The 23093-nt window shown below is 42.3% G+C and overlaps 4 protein-coding genes across 7 annotated transcripts in view; all 4 read left to right on the top strand.

The window, feature by feature from the left end:
- The first annotated feature begins 376 nt into the window (after nucleotides 1-376).
- LOC27209049 lies at nucleotides 377-2049 on the top strand. The gene is made up of 2 exons (XM_016184564.3): nucleotides 377-540; nucleotides 1133-2049. Exon 2 carries the CDS (start codon nucleotides 1187-1189, stop codon nucleotides 1772-1774), a length of 588 nt encoding a protein of 195 aa, XP_016039167.2. The 5' UTR covers nucleotides 377-540; nucleotides 1133-1186; the 3' UTR covers nucleotides 1775-2049.
- Nucleotides 2050-2935: 886 nt separating this feature from the next.
- On the top strand, nucleotides 2936-6444 carry LOC120285254. Of its 2 annotated transcripts, none has more exons than XM_039296647.2 (2): nucleotides 2936-3098; nucleotides 5583-6444. In XM_039296647.2, exon 2 carries the CDS (start codon nucleotides 5637-5639, stop codon nucleotides 6222-6224), a length of 588 nt encoding a protein of 195 aa, XP_039152581.1. In that variant the 5' UTR covers nucleotides 2936-3098; nucleotides 5583-5636; the 3' UTR covers nucleotides 6225-6444. The 2 variants fall into 2 exon arrangements, with proteins under 2 accessions (XP_039152581.1, XP_044779734.1); XM_044923799.1 differs by lacking the exon at nucleotides 2936-3098 and adding an exon at nucleotides 4828-4990.
- An 886-nt stretch (nucleotides 6445-7330) lies between these two features.
- On the top strand, nucleotides 7331-11654 carry LOC27207547. 2 transcript variants are annotated; one of them, XM_039296648.2, is made up of 2 exons: nucleotides 7331-7493; nucleotides 10793-11654. In XM_039296648.2, exon 2 carries the CDS (start codon nucleotides 10847-10849, stop codon nucleotides 11432-11434), a length of 588 nt encoding a protein of 195 aa, XP_039152582.1. In that variant the 5' UTR covers nucleotides 7331-7493; nucleotides 10793-10846; the 3' UTR covers nucleotides 11435-11654. The 2 variants fall into 2 exon arrangements, with proteins under 2 accessions (XP_039152582.1, XP_039152583.1); XM_039296649.2 differs by lacking the exon at nucleotides 7331-7493 and adding an exon at nucleotides 7967-8129.
- The window catches only part of LOC6725841 (integrin alpha-PS1), a 43674-nt gene continuing 29118 nt past the window's right edge, over nucleotides 8538-23093 (top strand). For both annotated transcript variants that reach the window (XM_016172632.3, XM_039296644.2), the window contains exon 1: nucleotides 8538-9126. In XM_016172632.3, the coding sequence (XP_016039165.2) occupies nucleotides 8912-9126 (215 nt within the window). In that variant the 5' untranslated portion in view covers nucleotides 8538-8911. The remainder of the gene's footprint in view (nucleotides 9127-23093) is intronic.

Genomic DNA, 23093 nt, shown 5'->3' with positions numbered 1-23093 from the left:
CTTTTCCAAGTTTGAAAACTAAAGATTCGTATTTGCATGATATTTTTTAATAATATTAAATAAATTTACAAAAGAATCAGTTGATTTTGTAAATTGGTAGACTGCTCAAGAGCTCTTTAATATAGAATTTAAATATGTATAAATATTAATAGATTCCGCCCGGGCTTTTGTTACAAAAAAATGTAATCATTTAATTTTTAAGTTATTTTCCGGTAAGAGAAGTATTAAATTGTTACCGCAAATATACCAGACAATTTGTGGTCTACAATAATCGACTTATCGATAATATACGGCTGAACGAAAATTCAAATCTTGTGTGCATGAAAATATGGAGACCGGCTGAAAGTTTACGTATTTAAGCGTCCAGTAGTCATTGAGTTTAGTGTAGCTACATCATTCGGATCATTAGGAATTTTTACTTTTTTCAGAGCATATCAAAATTTGGTACTCGTCTTTTTTACACGACAAAATTTTATAATTTCTTACATTTTTTCGGCGGTCTGTTCGACGAAGCAAAATTAATTTATCAGTAGTACGACGGTGAGTGACGAAGCCAATTGCTAACATCCTGTACATATTGTACCATTCCGAGAAAGTTTTTAGACCACAAACACGGCTATTGCAGCGTACTTGTATATAACACATTTCTAACACGCTTTTTTACACAACAAACCGCGGTTCGATGCCATAAGTTCAATGCTATAAGATTGACCACTGCTTGCTGGGTGCAACATACCAGCGTTATTAGCAAAACACGGTTTCATATCATTTTACAATTTTTGGAAGACATCGATATCTGGCTGAAGGAGAATTCAAATCTAATACGATTTATGCTAAATACACAGACGCATACACGAAACACAACACGAAATGATGCTTATTTTCGATCCCAACGCTTTTTGTGAGTGCATTAATGCCATTGCAACCACCCCACCCATCCCCCCACTAATCCGCTGCCAGTTTCTATTTGCAACACTTTCCGAGCTGGTCAACTCAACTCCAGCGTGCTGGCAGTGGGTCAAAGTAATTACACTGGGTGGTGGTTACTCCATTGCAGCCACAACCATCACACAACCACTGATTTTACCATAAACAGAAGCCAATCGAGTTATTCCCACCGCCTTGCCCGCAGTGTATCCTGGTCCAGACTATAATACCCTCAACGTGTGAGCGTAATCCAGCCACCATGCATTCTGGCTACAGACGATCCCAGAGCGGGGAAGCGCCATCCATTCGCAGCTTTATTTCGCCCAATCGCTTGGTGCGTAGTGCCTCCGACAGCGTGGTTCCCAGTAGGACCAATTTTAGTGGCATCCGCCCGGTGATAGCCGCCGATTTGCCACCCATGGAGCTGTCTGAAAAACTTACCGACACGCTAAAGTCGCAGTTATCGCAGCACCAGGATTTCCTCAAGTTGTCCCGGCGGATCAGGGTGAATTACATATTACAATACGGCAGCAATTGCGGTGAGACGTTCTTAAAGCATGGCAGAGCCCTGATCAAACTGCAGCAGGCCGTTGGCGACCTCACCTATCTGGTCGATCAACTGAAGCTGGCGTACGAGCCCGTTTCCTATGGAAAGGTAGCCGTGCAGGCTCAACATGCCGATAAGCTGGCCCAGCTATTTGAGAATCAGCTCACCGCCCACAATGAGCAGTTGGAGCAGCAGCTAGCTCGGGACCCTTCACACCCAAGTCGTCCTAACGATTCCCGCACGCGCAAGGCCGAAATGGAAGAAGCTATCAAGAACCTGCGCGCTTGGCGTTCCAACTAAGGCCAGCAAATCGAATGTCAATATACGAATGGTATTTCGATATGGTCACTAAAGACTAAAGATGTTGCTGCTCGTATGTGCGAGGATGATCTGTGATGATGCCTTGGTTTTGGAGACGAATTTATATATATACATGTCTTTGGTAATCCACCTGGACTGGAACGTTCTACTTTCATACTCATTCAGGATCAGTATGACTTCCACTTCAACTCCAAATTAATCGAGTGCACCGCAGGTCCAGACAAATAAATAAAATTACAAACTGATAAACTGTAGCTATTTCCACTGAGTTCACTTTGAGTTCCCAATGTCCCCAAATCCGGGCTTAAACATGTGTTTTTTCAGTCGTATATCTTTCGGCTTTATATCTTCACCGGGTGAGTGTTCTGCATTACCAATTAGTGGGAGTGCATTTGTCACACTTTGTTGTCAGGCCATGATCAAGGCTAAATCTGGTTGGTGAAGAGAGGTGGCGGGTATCCCGGTTCCAGGGTCCAAAAAAATATACATACATATATGAAAAGGCCGCCGACTGCAATCAAAAATCCATTTACACTCGCACGATCCGTGGTTGTCCAAAGTGGATGGCCCCTTGGCCGCCGGTCATGTGCATTGGAGCTTTTGATTTGCTGACAAGCCAAAGTCATGTTCGTAATGCACTGTTCCCGTCTCTCTCTTGTCATGTAGTGCCCTCCCTTTCGCCAGCTGGACGTGCAGATCACGCGCTTTGTGGGGTCGCCCGAATGAGGGATCCGACCAACCTGAACCTGAAGGACGGTATGGCGCACTTGGTATAATAAGGAAAAGGGATATACTCATCATATATATATATCATTCTTATGGTTGACGAGTCTAAATGAACCAGCCTGAGTCACCAGTGTTAAGCAACGAAACCGCACGTATTGAAAGTGCAACTGAAAATCAATAGCCCTTCAAAAATTGCAATTGAGATGCATGATAAACTTCGAACTTTAACGTATGTAAGTGTATTGGTGATGTTGTGTGGTGGTGACCCCGTTTAGCAAGAAGTGGTGAATTTGCTGTTTTTTTTGTTCGATAATATACGAGAATATCCAGCTGAACGAAAATTCAAATCCTGTGTGCATGAAAATATGGAGACCGGCTGAAAGTTTACGTATTTAAGCGTCCAGTAGTCATTGAGTTAAGTGTAGCTACATCATTCGGATCATTAGGAATTTTTACTTTTTTCAGAGCATATCAAAATTTGGTACTCGTCTTTTTTACACGACAAAATTTTATAATTTCTTACATTTTTTCGGCGGTCTGTTCGACGAAGCAAAATTAATTTATCAGTAGTACGACGGTGAGTGACGAAGCCAATTGCTAACATCCTGTACATATTGTACCATTCCGAGAAAGTTTTTAGACCACAAACACGGCTATTGCAGCGTACTTGTATATAACACATTTCTAACACGCTTTTTTATACGACAAACCGCGGCTCAATGTCATAAGTTCAATGCTATAAGATTGACCACTGCTTGCTGGATGCAACATACCAGCTGTATTTGCAAAACACGGTTTCATATCATTTTACAATTTTTGGACGACTTATCGATATCTGGCTGAAGGAGAATTCAAATTAGAGAGAAGATTAGATTAGAGAAGTCGGTAACAGAAGTATTAAACTGCTACCGCAAATATATCAGACAATTTGTGGTCTACAATAATCGACTTATCGATAATATACGGCTGAACGAAAATTCAAATCTTGTGTGCATGAAAATATTGAGACCAGGCGAAAGTTTACGTATTTAAGCGTCCAGTAGTCATTGAGTTTAGTGTAGCTACATCATTCGGATCATTAGGAATTTTTACTTTTTTCAGAGCATATCAAAATTTGGTACTCGTCTTTTTTACACGACAAAATTTTATAATTTCTTACATTTTTTCGGCGGTCTGTTCGACGAAGCAAAATTAATTTATCAGTAGTACGACGGTGAGTGACGAAGCCAATTGCTAACATCCTGTACATATTGTACCATTCCGAGAAAGTTTTTAGACCACAAACACGGCTATTGCAGCGTACTTGTATAAAACACATTTCTAACACGCTTTTTTACACAACAAGCCGCGGCTCGATGCCATAAGCTCAATGCTATAAGATTGACCACTGCTTGCTGGGTGCAACATACAAGCGTTATTTGCAAAACACGGTTTCATATCATTTTACAATTTTTGGACGACTTATCGATATCTGGCTGAAGGAGAATTCAAATCTAATAAGATTAGAGAAGTCGGTAAGAGAAGTATTAAATTGCTACCGCAAATATACCAGAAAATTTGTGGTCTACAATAATCGACTTATCGATAATATACGGCTGAACGAAAATTCAAATCTTGTGTGCATGAAAATATTGAGACCAGGCGAAAGTTTACGTATTTAAGCGTCCAGTAGTCATTGAGTTTAGTGTAGCTACATCATTCGGATCATTAGGAATTTTTACTGTTTTCAGAGCATATCAAAATTTGGTACTCGTCTTTTTTACACGACAAAATTTTATAATTTCTTACATTTTTTCGGCGGTCTGTTCGACGAAGCAAAATTAATTTATCAGTAGTACGACGGTGAGTGACGAAGCCAATCGCTAACATCCTATACATATTGTACCATTCCGAGAAAGTTTTTAGACCACAAACACGGCTATTGCAGCGTACTTGTATAAAACACATTTCTAACACGCTTTTTTATACGACAAACCGCGGCTCAATGTCATAAGTTCAATGCTATAAGATTGACCACTGCTTGCTGGATGCAACATACCAGCGGTATTTGCAAAACACGGTTTCATATCATTTTACAATTTTTGGAAGACATCGATATCTGGCTGAAGGAGAATTCAAATCTAATAAGATTAGAGAAGTCGGTAAGAGAAGTATTAAATTGCTACCGCAAATATAACAGAAAATTTGTGGTCTACAATAATCGACTTATCGATAATATACGGCTGAACGAAAATTCAAATCTTGTGTGCATGAAAATATGGAGACCGGCTGAAAGTTTACGTATTTAAGCGTCCAGTAGTCATTGAGTTTAGTGTAGCTACATCATTCGGATCATTAGGAATTTTTACTTTTTTCAGAGCATATCAAAATTTGGTACTCGTCTTTTTTACACGACAAAATTTTATAATTTCTTACATTTTTTCGGCGGTCTGTTCGACGAAGCAAAATTAATTTATCAGTAGTACGACGGTGAGTGACGAAGCCAATTGCTAACATCCTGTACATATTGTACCATTCCGAGAAAGTTTTTAGACCACAAACACGGCTATTGCAGCGTACTTGTATATAACACATTTCTAACACGCTTTTTTACACAACAAACCGCGGTTCGATGCCATAAGTTCAATGCTATAAGATTGACCACTGCTTGCTGGGTGCAACATACCAGCGTTATTAGCAAAACACGGTTTCATATCATTTTACAATTTTTGGAAGACATCGATATCTGGCTGAAGGAGAATTCAAATCTAATACGATTTATGCTAAATACACAGACGCATACACGAAACACAACACGAAATGATGCTTATTTTCGATCCCAACGCTTTTTGTGAGTGCATTAATGCCATTGCAACCACCCCACCCATCCCCCCACTAATCCGCTGCCAGTTTCTATTTGCAACACTTTCCGAGCTGGTCAACTCAACTCCAGCGTGCTGGCAGTGGGTCAAAGTAATTACACTGGGTGGTGGTTACTCCATTGCAGCCACAACCATCACACAACCACTGATTTTACCATAAACAGAAGCCAATCGAGTTATTCCCACCGCCTTGCCCGCAGTGTATCCTGGTCCAGACTATAATACCCTCAACGTGTGAGCGTAATCCAGCCACCATGCATTCTGGCTACAGACGATCCCAGAGCGGGGAAGCGCCATCCATTCGCAGCTTTATTTCGCCCAATCGCTTGGTGCGTAGTGCCTCCGACAGCGTGGTTCCCAGTAGGACCAATTTTAGTGGCATCCGCCCGGTGATAGCCGCCGATTTGCCACCCATGGAGCTGTCTGAAAAACTTACCGACACGCTAAAGTCGCAGTTATCGCAGCACCAGGATTTCCTCAAGTTGTCCCGGCGGATCAGGGTGAATTACATATTACAATACGGCAGCAATTGCGGTGAGACGTTCTTAAAGCATGGCAGAGCCCTGATCAAACTGCAGCAGGCCGTTGGCGACCTCACCTATCTGGTCGATCAACTGAAGCTGGCGTACGAGCCCGTTTCCTATGGAAAGGTAGCCGTGCAGGCTCAACATGCCGATAAGCTGGCCCAGCTATTTGAGAATCAGCTCACCGCCCGCAATGACCAGTTGGAGCAGCGGCTAGCTCGGGACACTTCACTCCCAAGTCGTCCTAACGATTCCCGCACGCGCAAGGCCGAAATGGAAGAAGTTATCAAGAACCTGCGCGCTTGGCGTATCAACTAAGGCCAGCAAATCGAATGTCAATATACGAGGATGATCTGTGATGATGCCTTGGTTTTGGAGACGAATTTATATATATACATGTCTTTGGTAATCCACCTGGACTGGAACGTTCTACTTTCATACTCATTCAGGATCAGTATGACTTCCACTTCAACTCCAAATTAATCGAGTGCACCGCAGGTCCAGACAAATAAATAAAATTACAAACTGATAAACTGTAGCTATTTCCACTGAGTTCACTTTGAGTTCCCAATGTCCCCAAATCCGGGCTTAAACATGTGTTTTTTCAGTCGTATATCTTTCGGCTTTATATCTTCACCGGGTGAGTGTTCTGCATTACCAATTAGTGGGAGTGCATTTGTCACACTTTGTTGTCAGGCCATGATCAAGGCTAAATCTGGTTGGTGAAGAGAGGTGGCGGGTATCCCGGTTCCAGGGTCCAAAAAAATATACATACATATATGAAAAGGCCGCCGACTGCAATCAAAAATCCATTTACACTCGCACGATCCGTGGTTGTCCAAAGTGGATGGCCCCTTGGCCGCCGGTCATGTGCATTGGAGCTTTTGATTTGCTGACAAGCCAAAGTCATGTTCGTAATGCACTGTTCCCGTCTCTCTCTTGTCATGTAGTGCCCTCCCTTTCGCCAGCTGGACGTGCAGATCACGCGCTTTGTGGGGTCGCCCGAATGAGGGATCCGACCAACCTGAACCTGAAGGACGGTATGGCGCACTTGGTATAATAAGGAAAAGGGATATACTCATCATATATATATATCATTCTTATGGTTGACGAGTCTAAATGAACCAGCCTGAGTCACCAGTGTTAAGCAACGAAACCGCACGTATTGAAAGTGCAACTGAAAATCAATAGCCCTTCAAAAATTGCAATTGAGATGCATGATAAACTTCGAACTTTAACGTATGTAAGTGTATTGGTGATGTTGTGTGGTGGTGACCCCGTTTAGCAAGAAGTGGTGAATTTGCTGTTTTTTTTGTTCGATAATATACGAGAATATCCAGCTGAACGAAAATTCAAATCTTGTGTGCATGAAAATATGGAGACCGGCTGAAAGTTTACGTATTTAAGCGTCCAGTAGTCATTGAGTTAAGTGTAGCTACATCATTCGGATCATTAGGAATTTTTACTTTTTTCAGAGCATATCAAAATTTGGTACTCGTCTTTTTTACACGACAAAATTTTATAATTTCTTACATTTTTTCGGCGGTCTGTTCGACGAAGCAAAATTAATTTATCAGTAGTACGACGGTGAGTGACGAAGCCAATTGCTAACATCCTGTACATATTGTACCATTCCGAGAAAGTTTTTAGACCACAAACACGGCTATTGCAGCGTACTTGTATATAACACATTTCTAACACGCTTTTTTATACGACAAACCGCGGCTCAATGTCATAAGTTCAATGCTATAAGATTGACCACTGCTTGCTGGATGCAACATACCAGCTGTATTTGCAAAACACGGTTTCATATCATTTTACAATTTTTGGACGACTTATCGATATCTGGCTGAAGGAGAATTCAAATTAGAGAGAAGATTAGATTAGAGAAGTCGGTAACAGAAGTATTAAACTGCTACCGCAAATATATCAGACAATTTGTGGTCTACAATAATCGACTTATCGATAATATACGGCTGAACGAAAATTCAAATCTTGTGTGCATGAAAATATTGAGACCAGGCGAAAGTTTACGTATTTAAGCGTCCAGTAGTCATTGAGTTTAGTGTAGCTACATCATTCGGATCATTAGGAATTTTTACTTTTTTCAGAGCATATCAAAATTTGGTACTCGTCTTTTTTACACGACAAAATTTTATAATTTCTTACATTTTTTCGCCGTTCTGTTCGACGAAGCAAAATTAATTTATTAGTAGAACGACGGTGAGTGAGCAAACCAATCGCTAACATCCTGTACATATTGTACCGAGAAAGTTTTTAGACCACAAACACGGCTATTGCAGCGTACTTGTATAAAACACATTTCTAACACGTTTTTTTACACGGCAAACCGCGGTTCGATGTCATAAGCTCGATGTTATAATATTGACCATTGTTTGAGCACTGCTTGCATAGCGCACATGTACGTTCGAACCGCGTTCGACGTCATAAGCTCGACTCTATAGTATTGACCATTGCTTGCTACATGTTTGAGCACTGCTTGCAGAGCGCACATGTACGTTCGAACCGCGTTCGACGTCATAAGCTCGACTCTATAGTATTGACCATTGCTTGCTACATGTTGGACCACTGCTTGCTGAGCGCACATGTATGTTCGAACCGCGTTCGACGTCTACCTAAGTAGCTCGTCGGTACGAAGCATCGTCATTGCTCGTTTGGCCGTCAAGAAGCCGAAGCGACAAGAAAATATCGCTTCGAACGCTATCAATGTCGAATTCTTTTACGTAATAATAATTTTTTTTTGCTGTGTGTAGCTGAAAGTAAGAAATATACGAGCAAAAGTGGAAAATACGCGGACTACCTGTTGATCCAAAGATCTCAACGGATTTAGTGTGTGTGTGTGTGAGTGCGCGTGTTTTTTTTTCGGTTCATTGTTCCGTTAGCAAAGGTGCAAAGTAAAAAGCAATCACTTTGCCGTGTTCGGTGCACGTGCATGCAGTTTTTTTAAAAATATATGAGAAACATATAATAAAAACAGACCAACGATGTTGGAGCTACCGCTTCCCACCATACGGTCCATCTACCGGCTAAGACAGAAGCTTTGGATTCTGCTAATCCTGCAATGCGTTCACACTTGCCACAACTTCAACCTAGAACAGCGATTGCCCATTGTGAAGTACGGACATCGGCACTCGCATTTCGGCTACTCGGTAGCCACCCACACTATTGGCGAGGCCAATGGGCCCAACAAGACCAACTGGTAAGTGTGGATAGATAGTATCTAAAAGATGCGAACTTCCAAAGAGAATCGTTAGCTGAAGTTCAATTAGGCAGCGCAGTTTTTGGGGTTAAACGCCTAAACGTTTAGGCATATTTTTATAATTTTTTCAAAAATCAATTGAAAAGATTTATTCGAAAAGTGTCTTGCTGTCTCAACTGTGTTTTTCCGCTGAAAAATGTTGGGTAAACAACAACGCTGAAGAACAGGTAGAGAAGAATCGCCAGCAGCTTGTCTTCTTCTCTAGGTAAAACGAACAAAATCCAAATCGAAATACAAATTCGATTCCGAATCGGAAATTCGCGCCGGCACGCCGGGAATCTTGTTGGTGCGAAAACAGGTTTTTTTTTTTTAATAAATAAACCAAATCGATTTGAGCTTAATTGACTGGCATTGATTGTTATTAATCAGCAGCGCACGGACAACAACAACAAATAATATTAATAATAATAATAATAATTTGCATTGCAATCGGCGTGTTTTTTGCTGTTGTTCGCGGGCTTTCAATGTTTGCTAATGCGCGAAACTTGTTTTTAGTGTTGGATTACCATAAAGTGTTTGAATATTGAGTATTTCCAGAGATGATGCCAGGTTTTCGATGGGCTTCGTATCGAAATAAAGAATGACAAACTAAATGCATATGCCAAATGCAAAGGCAGCGTATTAGTGTGAAATATTATATTTGCTTGTTCTCTTTATTTTCAAATTGCTCTTCGGGCAATTTCGCGAACTCATCAACCGTGTAAACAATTTGTTTGTCCTGCGATAAGAAGATATTTGTCATCCTTACCAACTGAGAATTTACCTGTTTGATATTTTACATCTTTTATTTTTTGCAAATATTTATCACGCGCTTTATCGCTGGTATTTATTTTTTGTGCGACTGATAAGCACAGAGCACAGATATCCCGAAGAACAGACGAAATGTTTGTCTTACTGTTTTAATGTTTTTCCCAGCCCAGAGTGTTATCTTTTTTTTTTTCTTGTAACTTTGGGTTAACCCCTTCCACTATTGCGACTGAAGCGGATGTGGATTAATTGGCATTAGTCATAGATTTTTTTGGCGAGGGCTTGGTGTTCATTAAATGGCCTAAGCGTCTGCAATGTCTCGAATTGGCGACTTTATAAGTTGGCCAACTCCTTTTCGCATAGATAGATACATTGGCCAAACCAAACTCGGTAGACAAAACGGAGCCAGACGGCAGTGGCCATAAAAATGGGCAGACAACAAATCTGGAATCAATACAAGCCGCGACTTGGATGCGCCAATCCACAGCGAAAAAACTGAACTACTAAAAGTTTATTGCATTTGTCAAACACATTTGAAAAAATTGTAAACAGGATTTATACTAAATACACAGACGCATACACGAAACACAACACGAAATGATGCTTATTTTCGATCCCAACGCTTTTTGTGAGTGCATTAATGCCATTGCAACCACCCCACCCATCCCCCCACTAATCCGCTGCCAGTTTCTATTTGCAACACTTTCCGAGCTGGTCAACTCAACTCCAGCGTGCTGGCAGTGGGTCAAAGTAATTACACTGGGTGGTGGTTACTCCATTGCAGCCACAACCATCACACAACCACTGATTTTACCATAAACAGAAGCCAATCGAGTTATTCCCACCGCCTTGCCCGCAGTGTATCCTGGTCCAGACTATAATACCCTCAACGTGTGAGCGTAATCCAGCCACCATGCATTCTGGCTACAGACGATCCCAGAGCGGGGAAGCGCCATCCATTCGCAGCTTTATTTCGCCCAATCGCTTGGTGCGTAGTGCCTCCGACAGCGTGGTTCCCAGTAGGACCAATTTTAGTGGCATCCGCCCGGTGATAGCCGCCGATTTGCCACCCATGGAGCTGTCTGAAAAACTTACCGACACGCTAAAGTCGCAGTTATCGCAGCACCAGGATTTCCTCAAGTTGTCCCGGCGGATCAGGGTGAATTACATATTACAATACGGCAGCAATTGCGGTGAGACGTTCTTAAAGCATGGCAGAGCCCTGATCAAACTGCAGCAGGCCGTTGGCGACCTCACCTATCTGGTCGATCAACTGAGGCTGGCGTACGAGCCCGTTTCCTATGGAAAGGTAGCCGTGCAGGCTCAACATGCCGATAAGCTGGCCCAGCTATTTGAGAATCAGCTCACCGCCCGCAATGACCAGTTGGAGCAGCGGCTAGCTCGGGACACTTCACTCCCAAGTCGTCCTAACGATTCCCGCACGCGCAAGGCCGAAATGGAAGAAGTTATCAAGAACCTGCGCGCTTGGCGTATCAACTAAGGCCAGCAAATCGAATGTCAATATACGAGGATGATCTGTGATGATGCCTTGGTTTTGGAGACGAATTTATATATATACATGTCTTTGGTAATCCACCTGGACTGGAACGTTCTACTTTCATACTCATTCAGGATCAGTATGACTTCCACTTCAACTCCAAATTAATCGAGTGCACCGCAGGTCCAGACAAATAAATAAAATTACAAACTGATAAACTGTAGCTATTTCCTCTGAGTTCACTTTGAGTTCCCAATGTCCCCAAATCCGGGCTTAAACATGTGTTTTTTCAGTCGTATATCTTTCGGCTTTATATCTTCACCGGGTGAGTGTTCTGCATTACCAATTAGTGGGAGTGCATTTGTCACACTTTGTTGTCAGGCCATGATCAAGGCTAAATCTGGTTGGTGAAGAGAGGTGGCGGGTATCCCGGTTCCAGGGTCCAAAAAAATATACATACATATATGAAAAGGCCGCCGACTGCAATCAAAAATCCATTTACACTCGCACGATCCGTGGTTGTCCAAAGTGGATGGCCCCTTGGCCGCCGGTCATGTGCATTGGAGCTTTTGATTTGCTGACAAGCCAAAGTCATGTTCGTAATGCACTGTTCCCGTCTCTCTCTTGTCATGTAGTGCCCTCCCTTTCGCCAGCTGGACGTGCAGATCATGCGCTTTGTGGGGTCGCCCGAATGAGGGATCCGACCAACCTGAACCTGAAGGACGGTATGGCGCACTTGGTATAAAAGGGATATACTCATCATATATATATATCATTCTTATGGTTGACGAGTCTAAATGAACCAACCTGAGTCACCAGTGTTAAGCAACGAATCCGCACGTATTGAAAGTGCAACTGAAAATCAATAGCCCTTCAAAAGTTGCAAATGAGATGCATGATAAACTTCGAACTTTAACGTATGTATGTGTATTGGTGATGTTGTGTGGTGGTGACCCCGTTTAGCAAGAAGTGGTGACCCACACTGTTCCTTAAATCTGCATTGCGCCTCTAAATGACGCACTTGAAATCGGAAGAAGCTGTAATCAAAACGGAAATAGCTTTTTTTCGCATCGAAGGCTAGTCCGATAGCTGCAATGAATTGCAGTTAACTTGAATTTCCAGCTCGTTTATTGCGCGCCTTTTGTTTTTCATTTTTGTTTGCACTTTGCGATTGTCGCATATTTGTTTTATTAATGAGAGTGCAGTAAGCGAAAAGGTACGTATGCAAATAATGTGAATCGCTTATCGCTGGCCCATCTTAATTTTTTTTACCAGCCATATACCAGAGTGTACGTGGCGCAATTATTACCTTTGATGATATGGTACAAATTGAGATAAGCCGCTGGGATGGTCGATCAAGCTATATAATTGTTTTCGCATACACCCTTGACGAGCATTCACAGCGCCATAAAGTTTGTATATGTATATATAGGCGACTTGGTTAATTAGTACCTTGAACCAATCGGCATTAAATAATGATTGCCTTTGTTAATTAACTACAATATGGCAGATTGAAAATGGTATGAAAATGGTAGCATGATTTTTACTCTCTTGTATGTAAAGCAATCTTTGGGATTCGAAGTATCTCGTAGATGTTGTATCTCATGCGGACATTCTTCTGCTTCGCCAACAGCTCACTGGTCGTGTTTATGCCGCCAACATGTGTTCCTTGTTTGCGCCAAAATATAGAGAAAAAAAAACTAAGGAACAACTCAAAAAACTTTTCGGCGAAATGAGGTCAACAGACGCCAAACAGTCGGAAGAAAGGGGGTTGGGGGCAATGGTGGTGGTTGGGTGGTGGGGTGGCTGCTCAATGGGGTGGGCCATCCACTGGGGGCTGGTCGACAGTTTATGGTTATTATTGTTGCTCTTTTACTCGCTGCTGGTGCGTGTGTCTCCCGCCAAATAGTTGAATAGTTGGCCCAGGCCCACCAAAAAAAAAGATATATATATATATATATATATATATATATATATATATATATATATATATATATATATATATATATATATATATATATGGGAACCCAACCCAAAAGTCCTTTTCTTATCTACGCGCCTTTTCCACCACTTGCCTTTTTTTTTCCACTCGTAAGCAAATGAAGCCAACGAGGAAATGGCCAAAAAGCACTTGCTAAGGCAATGTAAGCTGGCAGACATGTGTGTATGCCATAAATATGCGCACTGGAGGTCACAAAAGTTGCTGGAATTTAATTGATTATTCTTAAATATTTGTAAGCTCAAAATAATGTATTACATGAGGAGTTATTTTAAATGTATTTGAAACAATTTAAACTAAAGCTATAAATGTATACCTTCCGCTGGTGTACAATAGGGATCCTATGGGGCATTAAGTGCTGACTTTTCTAAGGCGGCCGAAGTAAAAAAAAAAAAAAAATAAGGAAGAGTTGGGGGTGCGACTTCTGGCAGCCAAGATCCATGGGAAGAGTTCACTTGTTCATTTTTAGCCAACAGTGAACACTTATAGTAAGACAACTTTTTTGAAGATCCTAATCAATAAACCGCATGTGTGTGAAATGAAATGAGAAGCTTTAAGAGCCCTTTTGTATAAGAAAAACTGCTTAGATAAATCCGAACATCATACTGAGTGCTTACTGTGGAAGTGAAGCCGCCTGCTCAATGGAACGTTGAGCGGGCCATAAACATGCGTGAAAATTCAATTGATTTTCCGTGGAGCAGAAGGCGGCATAGTTGGCATGCGTATTTATAGAAAATAGAGGAACAGCCTAATGCTGCATACGAAAATAAGAAAATAACAAATAAAAAAATTGCCTATTTTGGTGTGGGAAACAAGAGGCTGGCCGATTCGGATTCGCATCGGAAAACCGATCTGGGAACTGGGATTGCGAATGGGATTGCGATTTTGCCTGGGCAGCCAGCTGTCGAGTGGCGAGATACAAGACGGCGCAGATATTCAGATACTCCGAGAGACTTGCAACATAATTTCTGCCAGCAACTAATGAGACCCGAGGCTCCGAAAGTGTTGCCACAGCCTCAACTCCATGGAGCTGCGAAAAAAAGCGCGTGGGCGGCTCTTGATTTATTGCCAATTGGATGGCAGTCGCGCAGAAGAATCGCGCTGAAGAGCTGCGAAGATTTGGGGCGGAGAGCCGCCGCTTTCTGGTCCCACTCGAAATCCCAAATCCGAATCAAAATCAAAGAAGAAAAAAAAACCGATGGCCGCGTGGGTTAACTGCAGGAAAAAAATTAAACACGAAGTTGCAAAAAGAAAAAAAAAAAATAAGAAAAACGCTCACGATGATTTTGCGCATAGAAATCAAAGAGCCCACGCCTCGGGCTCTTTAAAGTGAAGAGAAGAATCGGCCCACTAGAAGAACTGGGCACAGAAGAAGCTAGCGACCTCCGAAGAATCGCGTCCCTGAGCGAACGATAAATCAATAAGCTCCGAAAATGTGGCCACCGCTTGGATCTCCGACAAATTGCCCACTGGGCTGGGCAACCGCAATCTCTTAATGACGGAGGATGGGCCAAAGATCAGTGGGCTTCGGCTGAGGATCAGCGAAATCCAAGCGACAGAAAAAAGGAGCGACAAAAGTTGGGTAATAACCATAACAGGGTAAACGGCAAATGCATTGGTCTTTAAGCAGAAGACTGCAGTTCCCAGGAAGAATCTTCAGCAGAGAAGTTTGAAGAATTCCATATATGTATTATATTTGAAGAGTAAAGAACATAAGATCACATATTTTCTCAATTAGATATTGGATCTTTGGAATGCGCGAGATGAGTTCAATTAGATAACTGGGTTGTCAATTTAAGTGTATGCATATCTAACTAGAGTATGCGAAAGCCAGACCTCGACCCAGACGAGGTGGCAACCGCAGATCCGAGATCAGATCCCAATGCCCGATCATCGCATGGCACTAACCCCATTGGTATCGCAGTCACATGGGTGAGATTTATGGAGCAAATACCGTGGTTACCCCTTTTATTTGGCCCCGGATCTCTCGATGTTTTCTGTTTGCCCCGCGGCTAAGCTGAGAATTGTGCGAATGAAACTCGTTACCACGGGGGAGAAGAGAAAGAGAAAAGGAGATAGAGAAAGAGAGAGAGAGAGAGATGGAGCGAGAGAGAGGGAAAGACATAGCACGGCAAAACAGGCCAGACTAAGCCGCAGATGGATCGAACCATTGCCAATAACCGTACCTGCCCCAGTCACCAAGCTACACTGAAGAAAATGCTTTAGTTGTGGGAATATTTGATTTCCAACGTTAAGTAAATTTTTTTTTTTTTTTTTACATTTTTCAACACTTATAGATCGAGTTTGAAACCAATTAAGCTCAATTTGTTGCGATCTTTTTTCTCCAGTGCATTGACAGTAAGCTGAGACTTTGTTGGAATCGCTCTCCATCTCCGCCACATAGAGCCCCTCTGCGGCACTACGCCCCTGTTAACCTTCCCGTCCACCTCAATCCGGTCCAAGTGGCTTCTTCCCGCTTCTTCTCTTGGCGGATCTGCGATCGTGTTGCTTGCTGTTGCTTGTTTCTAATGAAAACTGACGCCGTTCGGTTTCTTTTTCCCAACTCCAGTTGCTTTTTTTTTTCGTTTGTATTTTTTTTTTACGGTTTTGTTGCTTTTTTTCGGGGGGTCTTTGCGTGCTGAGAGATCGCCTGGCGATCGGTTTTGTTTTCTCCGATTTTTTTCTGTTTTTTTCACGGTGTTTTTTTTTTTTTTTTTTGGTATTTGGTTGTAACGATTTTGGCTGGCAGTTTGTTAAACATTTTGGGCCATTCGGGGTGAACCAAATGAAGATCGTATCGAGCCTTTGGGGAGTTAGCATCTGGGAACGCTGAGGAGGAGAAAAAAAAACCACAAATGAAATTGATCACTTTGGGTGTTATGGCAACTCTACACGAGAGCGGTAACCTTCTTTCGCTGCAAACGGGGTCACCCTTGGCATTATTTGAGCAGCCTAAACGTTTGAGCCACTCAAAGTTGTTGGCATTTGCGGCTAAATGATCTTAATTTGTTCATGGGGCATAATTGAGATTTTTCTTATTATATGATTATGATTATATGATCATTTTCTTACAAAAGGAGATTGCTATTTTAAAATAATTGTTTTTGAAATAGCTATATTTGTGCACCCTGCAGACTTCAGATTTGACACCAAGAATCGATCATTCGTACAGTTCTAAATTATTTGGTGTCTTTCCCATGGACTTTTCGAGTTCTTCGCGTCTTTCCACATTTTTCATAGATTTTAATGGGCTTTTTCTTCTTCTGAATTATTTCCCTCTTTTCTTTTGGACCAGGCATTTTCCTGCCTTGATTGCGAGCTGTTTGCTCTTGGCATTTCGAGACGAGGCGTTTGGCTTCGCGCAATTTGGTTGCAACTGCCACGGAGTTTTCCACATTCCCTCCCACCTTCCGCCGCCCCGCTCGGCCCTTGGATTTCCTTTTGGATTTTCCTCATTTTTCCGATCTGCATCTCATCTCTTCACCGGCTCTTTTTCACATGCTGCTGCGAGATTTTCGTGGCTCGTTTATTTATTATGATTATTTATTTTGTTTTACTTAGTTTGCGGCTGCCTGCCACAGATGTTGGCAGTTCATCAGCTGAAAAAAGGGGCGGTGGTCGGCAGGGGGCGGGGCTGCCCACACACATACAAATACCGACACATATATGTATGTACGTACACATGGGCTGAGGATTGATTAGATTTGTTCAGTTGAAGATTTCCCCGCTCTTTGCTTTCGAGTTTTCTTCACACTGAAAAGTTCAACAAACGCTCGCCACGCCCCTGTCGCCCACTTTTGGGACGTCTTTGTTTGTCTCCCCCCGCCCCACCCCCTTTTTTTTAGTTACAGAGAGCGAAATGAGGTTGTAACATGAGGTTTTAAATAGTATTTTAGAGAAATATTTCGAATATAGTGCGACTGCTAAATATATACTGCATAATATAGAGTTTTTCAACATTTTCGTATAGTAGTTACATATTTTCTTTCACATTTTGTGCTGCAGCATGCTGGCACCGTTGGTTCAACTCTGCGCGAATGCAAATCCTGCCGCAACTCGACTTGCCACGCCCACCCGCCTTCGAAAAGCTATGGCACGTGGGCGTTTCGGTGCCATGTTTGCTTGACGAATTTTGACTTCGACTTCGAGACATCGACTGCGCGACTTGGGTTTCAGTTTTTTTTTCGGTCGGTGCCGCAAAACCCAGCTGCAACTTTAGAGCGCAACACCCAAACTAATAGGCCCAGACTTTTGCGCCGCCTTGGGGCAACAACTCCAGCGCCAACTTCAACTTCCACAACCACAACCACATGCACAGCAACTCCAACTTCGTTTTCAACATCAAGTTCTTCGTCTGCGTGTGGGCGCCAAAATCAAAAACTGCTGCGATGGCGACACAACTCTTGATAAGAATAAACGAACATAATGAAGTATGAACGAGGTGTTTGATACCCTGCAAAATTATAAAATAAAATAATATCACTTTTCATTCAAATATGTATGATTTATGCAGCTAAGAATCGAATCATACATATTTTTTGATCATAAATATACATTTTTATAAAATAAAATAAAAAATAAATCATATTATATAATACACATTCTTTAATCATAAATTAGGTATATTACTCACTAAAATACTCTCATTTCTACTCCAAGTTTGTGCTTTAAATTCCAGGTAAGTTTATCTGCCGGAGTTGCAGTCATGCCAGCAAACCGTCTTTTCTAAGTGGGTCTCCCAACTCCACATGGGTTAATTGATAAGGTTATTGTTTTCACTTCTCGTTCCCTTTTTTTTCCCCCATTTCCCCATTTCGGAGGGCGTTTCTTCGAGCCCACAAATTACCGTGGAGGGCGGGGGAATGTTGTTTTCCACGGGGGCGTCACTGCCAGAAAGCCAGAGCTCCAGAAGAAATCCAGAAGACCGTACAACCAGAACGAGGTGCGATTGAGCCGAAAGGCGTTCAAACAGTTTTCCGGCAAAGTCATCGGCTTTTCGGCTGATTGATTGCCTCGATTGATATTTCCCAGTTCTAGAAACGCCTCACAAATGACACATATTTATTGGATTATTAGCTTGCCATGTGAAGAAAAAAAAAACATTTTATTAAATTTTTGTGAAAATGGCAAACGTTTGAGAATTTCTAGCCCCCATCGAAACGAAACCATTGAGAAAAGCCATATAAATTTTAATAAAACTTTCATTATCCACATGATCTTTACCATATTTTGATATAACCAAATTAAGTTGCCACGACTGGCATTTTTGAGCGGATTCTGGAGCCATCAAATTAACGAACCGTTGACGCCAGACATCGTCAACTTTTTCGAATGTGTTTTGGTTTTTTTAAATTTTTTTAACCGATGCTGGAAAATCATTCTGGCGGAAAAGCGTCGCTCTCTTTCATTCCCTTCCATTCGCTGGCTCATTTTAATTTTTATATATTTTCGTGTGGCCCGTAATTAAAAAGCAAATCACGTTTCGTTTTATGATTTCGTCGGCTTTTCTCGGCTCTGCAGGCGTGGGTAGCATTTGCTGCTTTCGTTTCTTGCGCAGTGAAAGTATCCGATTTATCCCCCTTTTTCCCGCTTTTCCCCGCCAATCACTCGCACACACACACACACACATCTAGCCCATTTTCGGTCACTTCCGCCAGGGAAAATGGAAAATCTCACAGATAATTAATTCCCGAGTGCGCGAATCGCATGCAAAACGTTGGAAAAACGCAGTGAAGCATATCGCAGCCACTGGATAAATTATGTCACATACTTAACGATCGTTTCTATATGGTCAATTAATTGGGGGAAAATTCGGGGCCAGTATAGTTGCCACTAAACGGTTTCCCGTTTCACTAATGAAAAATGGGCAATATGGCGAAAAGTGATCAAGAGTTATGGCCGCCTATTTGCTACTTTTGGCCAGCTGTTGTGGTATATATATTTTTTCTTTTTTTTTGGTTGCCTTTCCCAGACGAATTCTCAATTTCGGCTCACTTTTGGTCTTCATTTTGCGATCACTTTTTTAATGGGCCGTAAACACGATCTACACCATTCGCAATTCGGCAATGGTGATCCAATTTAGATGTGCTTGATTCCGTAATTTTATAGCGAACCAAACAACTGGATTTGTAAACCAATTTATATGGAAGTTCTTTAAGTGGATTAGCGTAATTACATTTAGATTATGAATTGTAATTGGGGTTTAATTGATAAATGACTTGATTACTGAAGAAAATAACTTCATTCTTTGGTTACTTTTACTTACTAATGAAATGCTAAGTCTAATATAATGCCTTAATTCAGGTATGATATCTGGTAAATATATATAAAAATATATTGGTTTGCTTGAAGCCAACAGCTTTTCGTTTGTCTTAACAACTATGACGCTTTTGGCTGATTCATTTGTTTGGCAATTAGGGCGTTGCCAGCGGGTGGGCGTGGCACTTGGCTCGACCCAATTACTGGCCACCACCCACACGGTCACCCTGCTGATAGGAAAAGAGAAAACTGAAAAAAAAGCAATTAATATTTCGCCCCATTCAAGTGCCGTGGCAAGCAATTTTCGCATTACGCATACGCCCGGTGGTACAGGATAAATGTTATTAAAACTTATTTGTTATGTGGCGCACAGAACTTGTTTGCTGCAAGCTGGCTAGCTGCTACCTACGTGAATTTTTTTTCTTTTTTTTTATGTATTTTTTTGTGGCAGCTGCCTTTTTGCCAAGACAGAATGATGTTGCTGCTGATGCAGTTGCAATGTATGTATGCTGCTGCTGCTGCGGCTTCCGTTTCATTGGCATTTTCAACGCTTCGTTGACGCTGACGTTGATTGCTAAAGCCGCAGGCGAAATCCCGATCGAGATCCCTAAGTCGCAGCCCTGAAAACCCGATGCTGCAAGCCCCCAGATCCATTTGCATGTGGCTGCCACGGCAATGGCAGCAATTTGTGGCAGCCACACGAGAAATTCCAATCAAATTGCCGTCGTTTTTTCTTTATTTTTTTTTTGTTTTTTTTTTTTTTGAACCGCGAAGTGAACCCGCCGGTCGCCAAAGTGGCCCTGGCTAAAAGCAATTGTCTGTCATTTAGCCAGCACCTGTTGCGCTGCCGCCTTGATTGAGAACTTGTTGCCGCTGCGAAAATGCAACTGCAGCAACTGCAACTGCGGCAGCAACTTTTGCAGACGGGCGCGGCACATCAGCTGTCAGCAATTTGTTGTGATCAATTTATTAAAAGTCTCGCATCGAATCGGGTTGAAGGACGACGCGACTGGTCCACTGGCAGCCTGGCTGAGATAATCACCGACTCAGCCGACTCTCATCTGCATAAATGCCCGCGCCATCGCCTCCGGACCACAGCCACCCATCCAGTTCCCGGAATTCGCAGCAATTGTGGCACCTTGCCCTGGAATTTGTCATTGTTGAAAATACAGAGTTTCCAGAGGACTTAAAGAAAGTAATGCAAATAGATTTTACAATGAATAATTATATGATTTTATTTAATAACAAAAGTATGCTGATATAAAGAGTTGCTGTTCCTAATTCGTATGAGACTCAACCAACACATTATTTAATTTGGCAAACATACGCAGCATGTCCCGGTTTCTGCGAGTGTACTTAGCTGAAGGAAACCGAACTGATGGCCAAAACTGCATTTACATGTTCGCCAGGGTTGGGCCAAGAACACAGAACAGAACACAGAGCTCAAAACCCGTCTGCAGGGTTCTCTCGAGGGAGCCGATTGGATTGGAGATGGAGATGGAAATCGTGGAGCTAAAAGTGTCGGGCAACTGGAGACCAGAAAAACCTCTTCCATTTGCTTGCAGCACTTCAACTCACTGGGATTTCTGTGGTTTACATATATGTTTTATTCCGACGCTGAGTAATTTTACTAGATATTTGCACATATCTTACTCAGCGCTGATCTTCACCTTGACGCAAACTCAATTCTGAATAACTTTACTCACCTGTTTTACGACGTCCACAATGGAAACGCAGCCAGCCAAGAATTGTGGTGATATCATTAATTGCTCCGGCTCATTAATTTGTTTGTCTGATTTCTGGGACTATGCTTTGATTCTTTTTAATGCGTTTTTCTATATATATATTTATATTTGAAGAATACTTGTTTCAATTACCATGCCCCATTTTCAATCACTTTTCCGCCCATCAGCGGTTTCCTTTGCATCGGTCCACTCACATTCACCACATTCCAAGTAGCCGCACTTTTCTCACAGTTTTCCATTTTCCAGCGTGCAACTCCCCGCTTTCCAATCACAACTTCTCCAATTTACAGCACGCTAATCACTTGGCCACAGTTTCAGTCACAGTCGTCGGGGTCACCACCTCGTGCAGTTCCCTTTCCCGCCATCTTTTCACTGGAGAAATTAGCAAAGTGCTGGCAAATGATCCGGAGTTGGCTCCCGGAATCTGAAAACGCGAATGGGACACTTTGCAGATGGCTCGTCCAATGGGATCCGATGCGGATGCGAATGCGAATGCAAGTCATGAATGCCAACACATTCATGACCAGTGGCACTGGTATCGAAGCATTTAGCATCCAGCATTCAATATCCCCCATGCAGTACCCAGTATTCCAGTGGATAGGGCCAAAAGCAAAGGGCTGTGTACAATTGATGCCACAGCTGCTGTTTCTGCAGATCGCAGATCACAGATCACGATGGGCTGTCCGCTCACGCTAATGAATGCTGATGATGACGAAGTGCATGCCTGCCATCTCTGCGTACACTGCAAGAAATGCCGGCTTATACAAAAATGTGAATGTTGAGAATATTATTTCTAGATTTCATTGCACTCGATATAGATTAATTTAATTAATACCATTAAATTTCTTATCATATTATATTATATGATTTAGTTTTCAAGGGCCTTCAATTTGATTTTTTCAAGTGCTTAGTTGAATGAAGTTCGAAATGAGATGGAAATATGGATGGGGACTTGTCCGGCTGATGTTTTTGCGTGCCGCAATTTCAATTTGTTTGGCCACTTGAGGCTTTCCTGCCAAGCCCCCCGCTCTCCCGCCCCCAAAACCGAAGATCCCCATCTCCATTCGCATTTTCCCCGTCGGTCTTTCACTTTTGAGGCTGGAGGCTTGCGATCTGCAGAGCGACTTGCGCAAGCATTTTGCTTTATTGGATGGATGCCGACCACTTGAGTGGCTCGCTACGGGCTCCCCGATCCACCAACCCCCCCTGGCCCTCCTGCGAGACGCCTCTGGACCCTCGATCCCCCCCAGCCCCCTCCGATTTTCCACCGTTCGCCTTGACAGCTTGCACTTGAACTAAAATGCCTCAAACTCGCTGCTGCCGTTTTTTTCATTTTATTTTTTTCTGATTTTTTTTTTCGTGTTGACAACACACAAATGGAAAGTACAAATAGAAACCGAGCACCGTGCATCTTGTTTTTCTATTTTTTTTACTTTGCTAACGGATTTTTGCCTGCTTGGCTGCATTTCAGTGGTTTAGCCTTGAAAAGAAAAAAAAAACACGAGTATCTCCGTATCTTGGTGTCTTCTCCATTCGACATACATATTCGATTTGGAGCTGACTGTAAACGGAAATGCATCAAGCCATTTTCTCACCTCGTTTTCTTTACCCTCCAACCACGAACCCCTCTCCAGCGACTGGTATTATCATTTGGCCGCCT

This window comes from Drosophila simulans, chromosome X, assembly GCF_016746395.2.
Source record: "Drosophila simulans strain w501 chromosome X, Prin_Dsim_3.1, whole genome shotgun sequence".
NCBI lineage: Eukaryota > Metazoa > Arthropoda > Insecta > Diptera > Drosophilidae > Drosophila > Drosophila simulans.
This window is presented reverse-complemented; position numbering and strand designations above follow the sequence as displayed.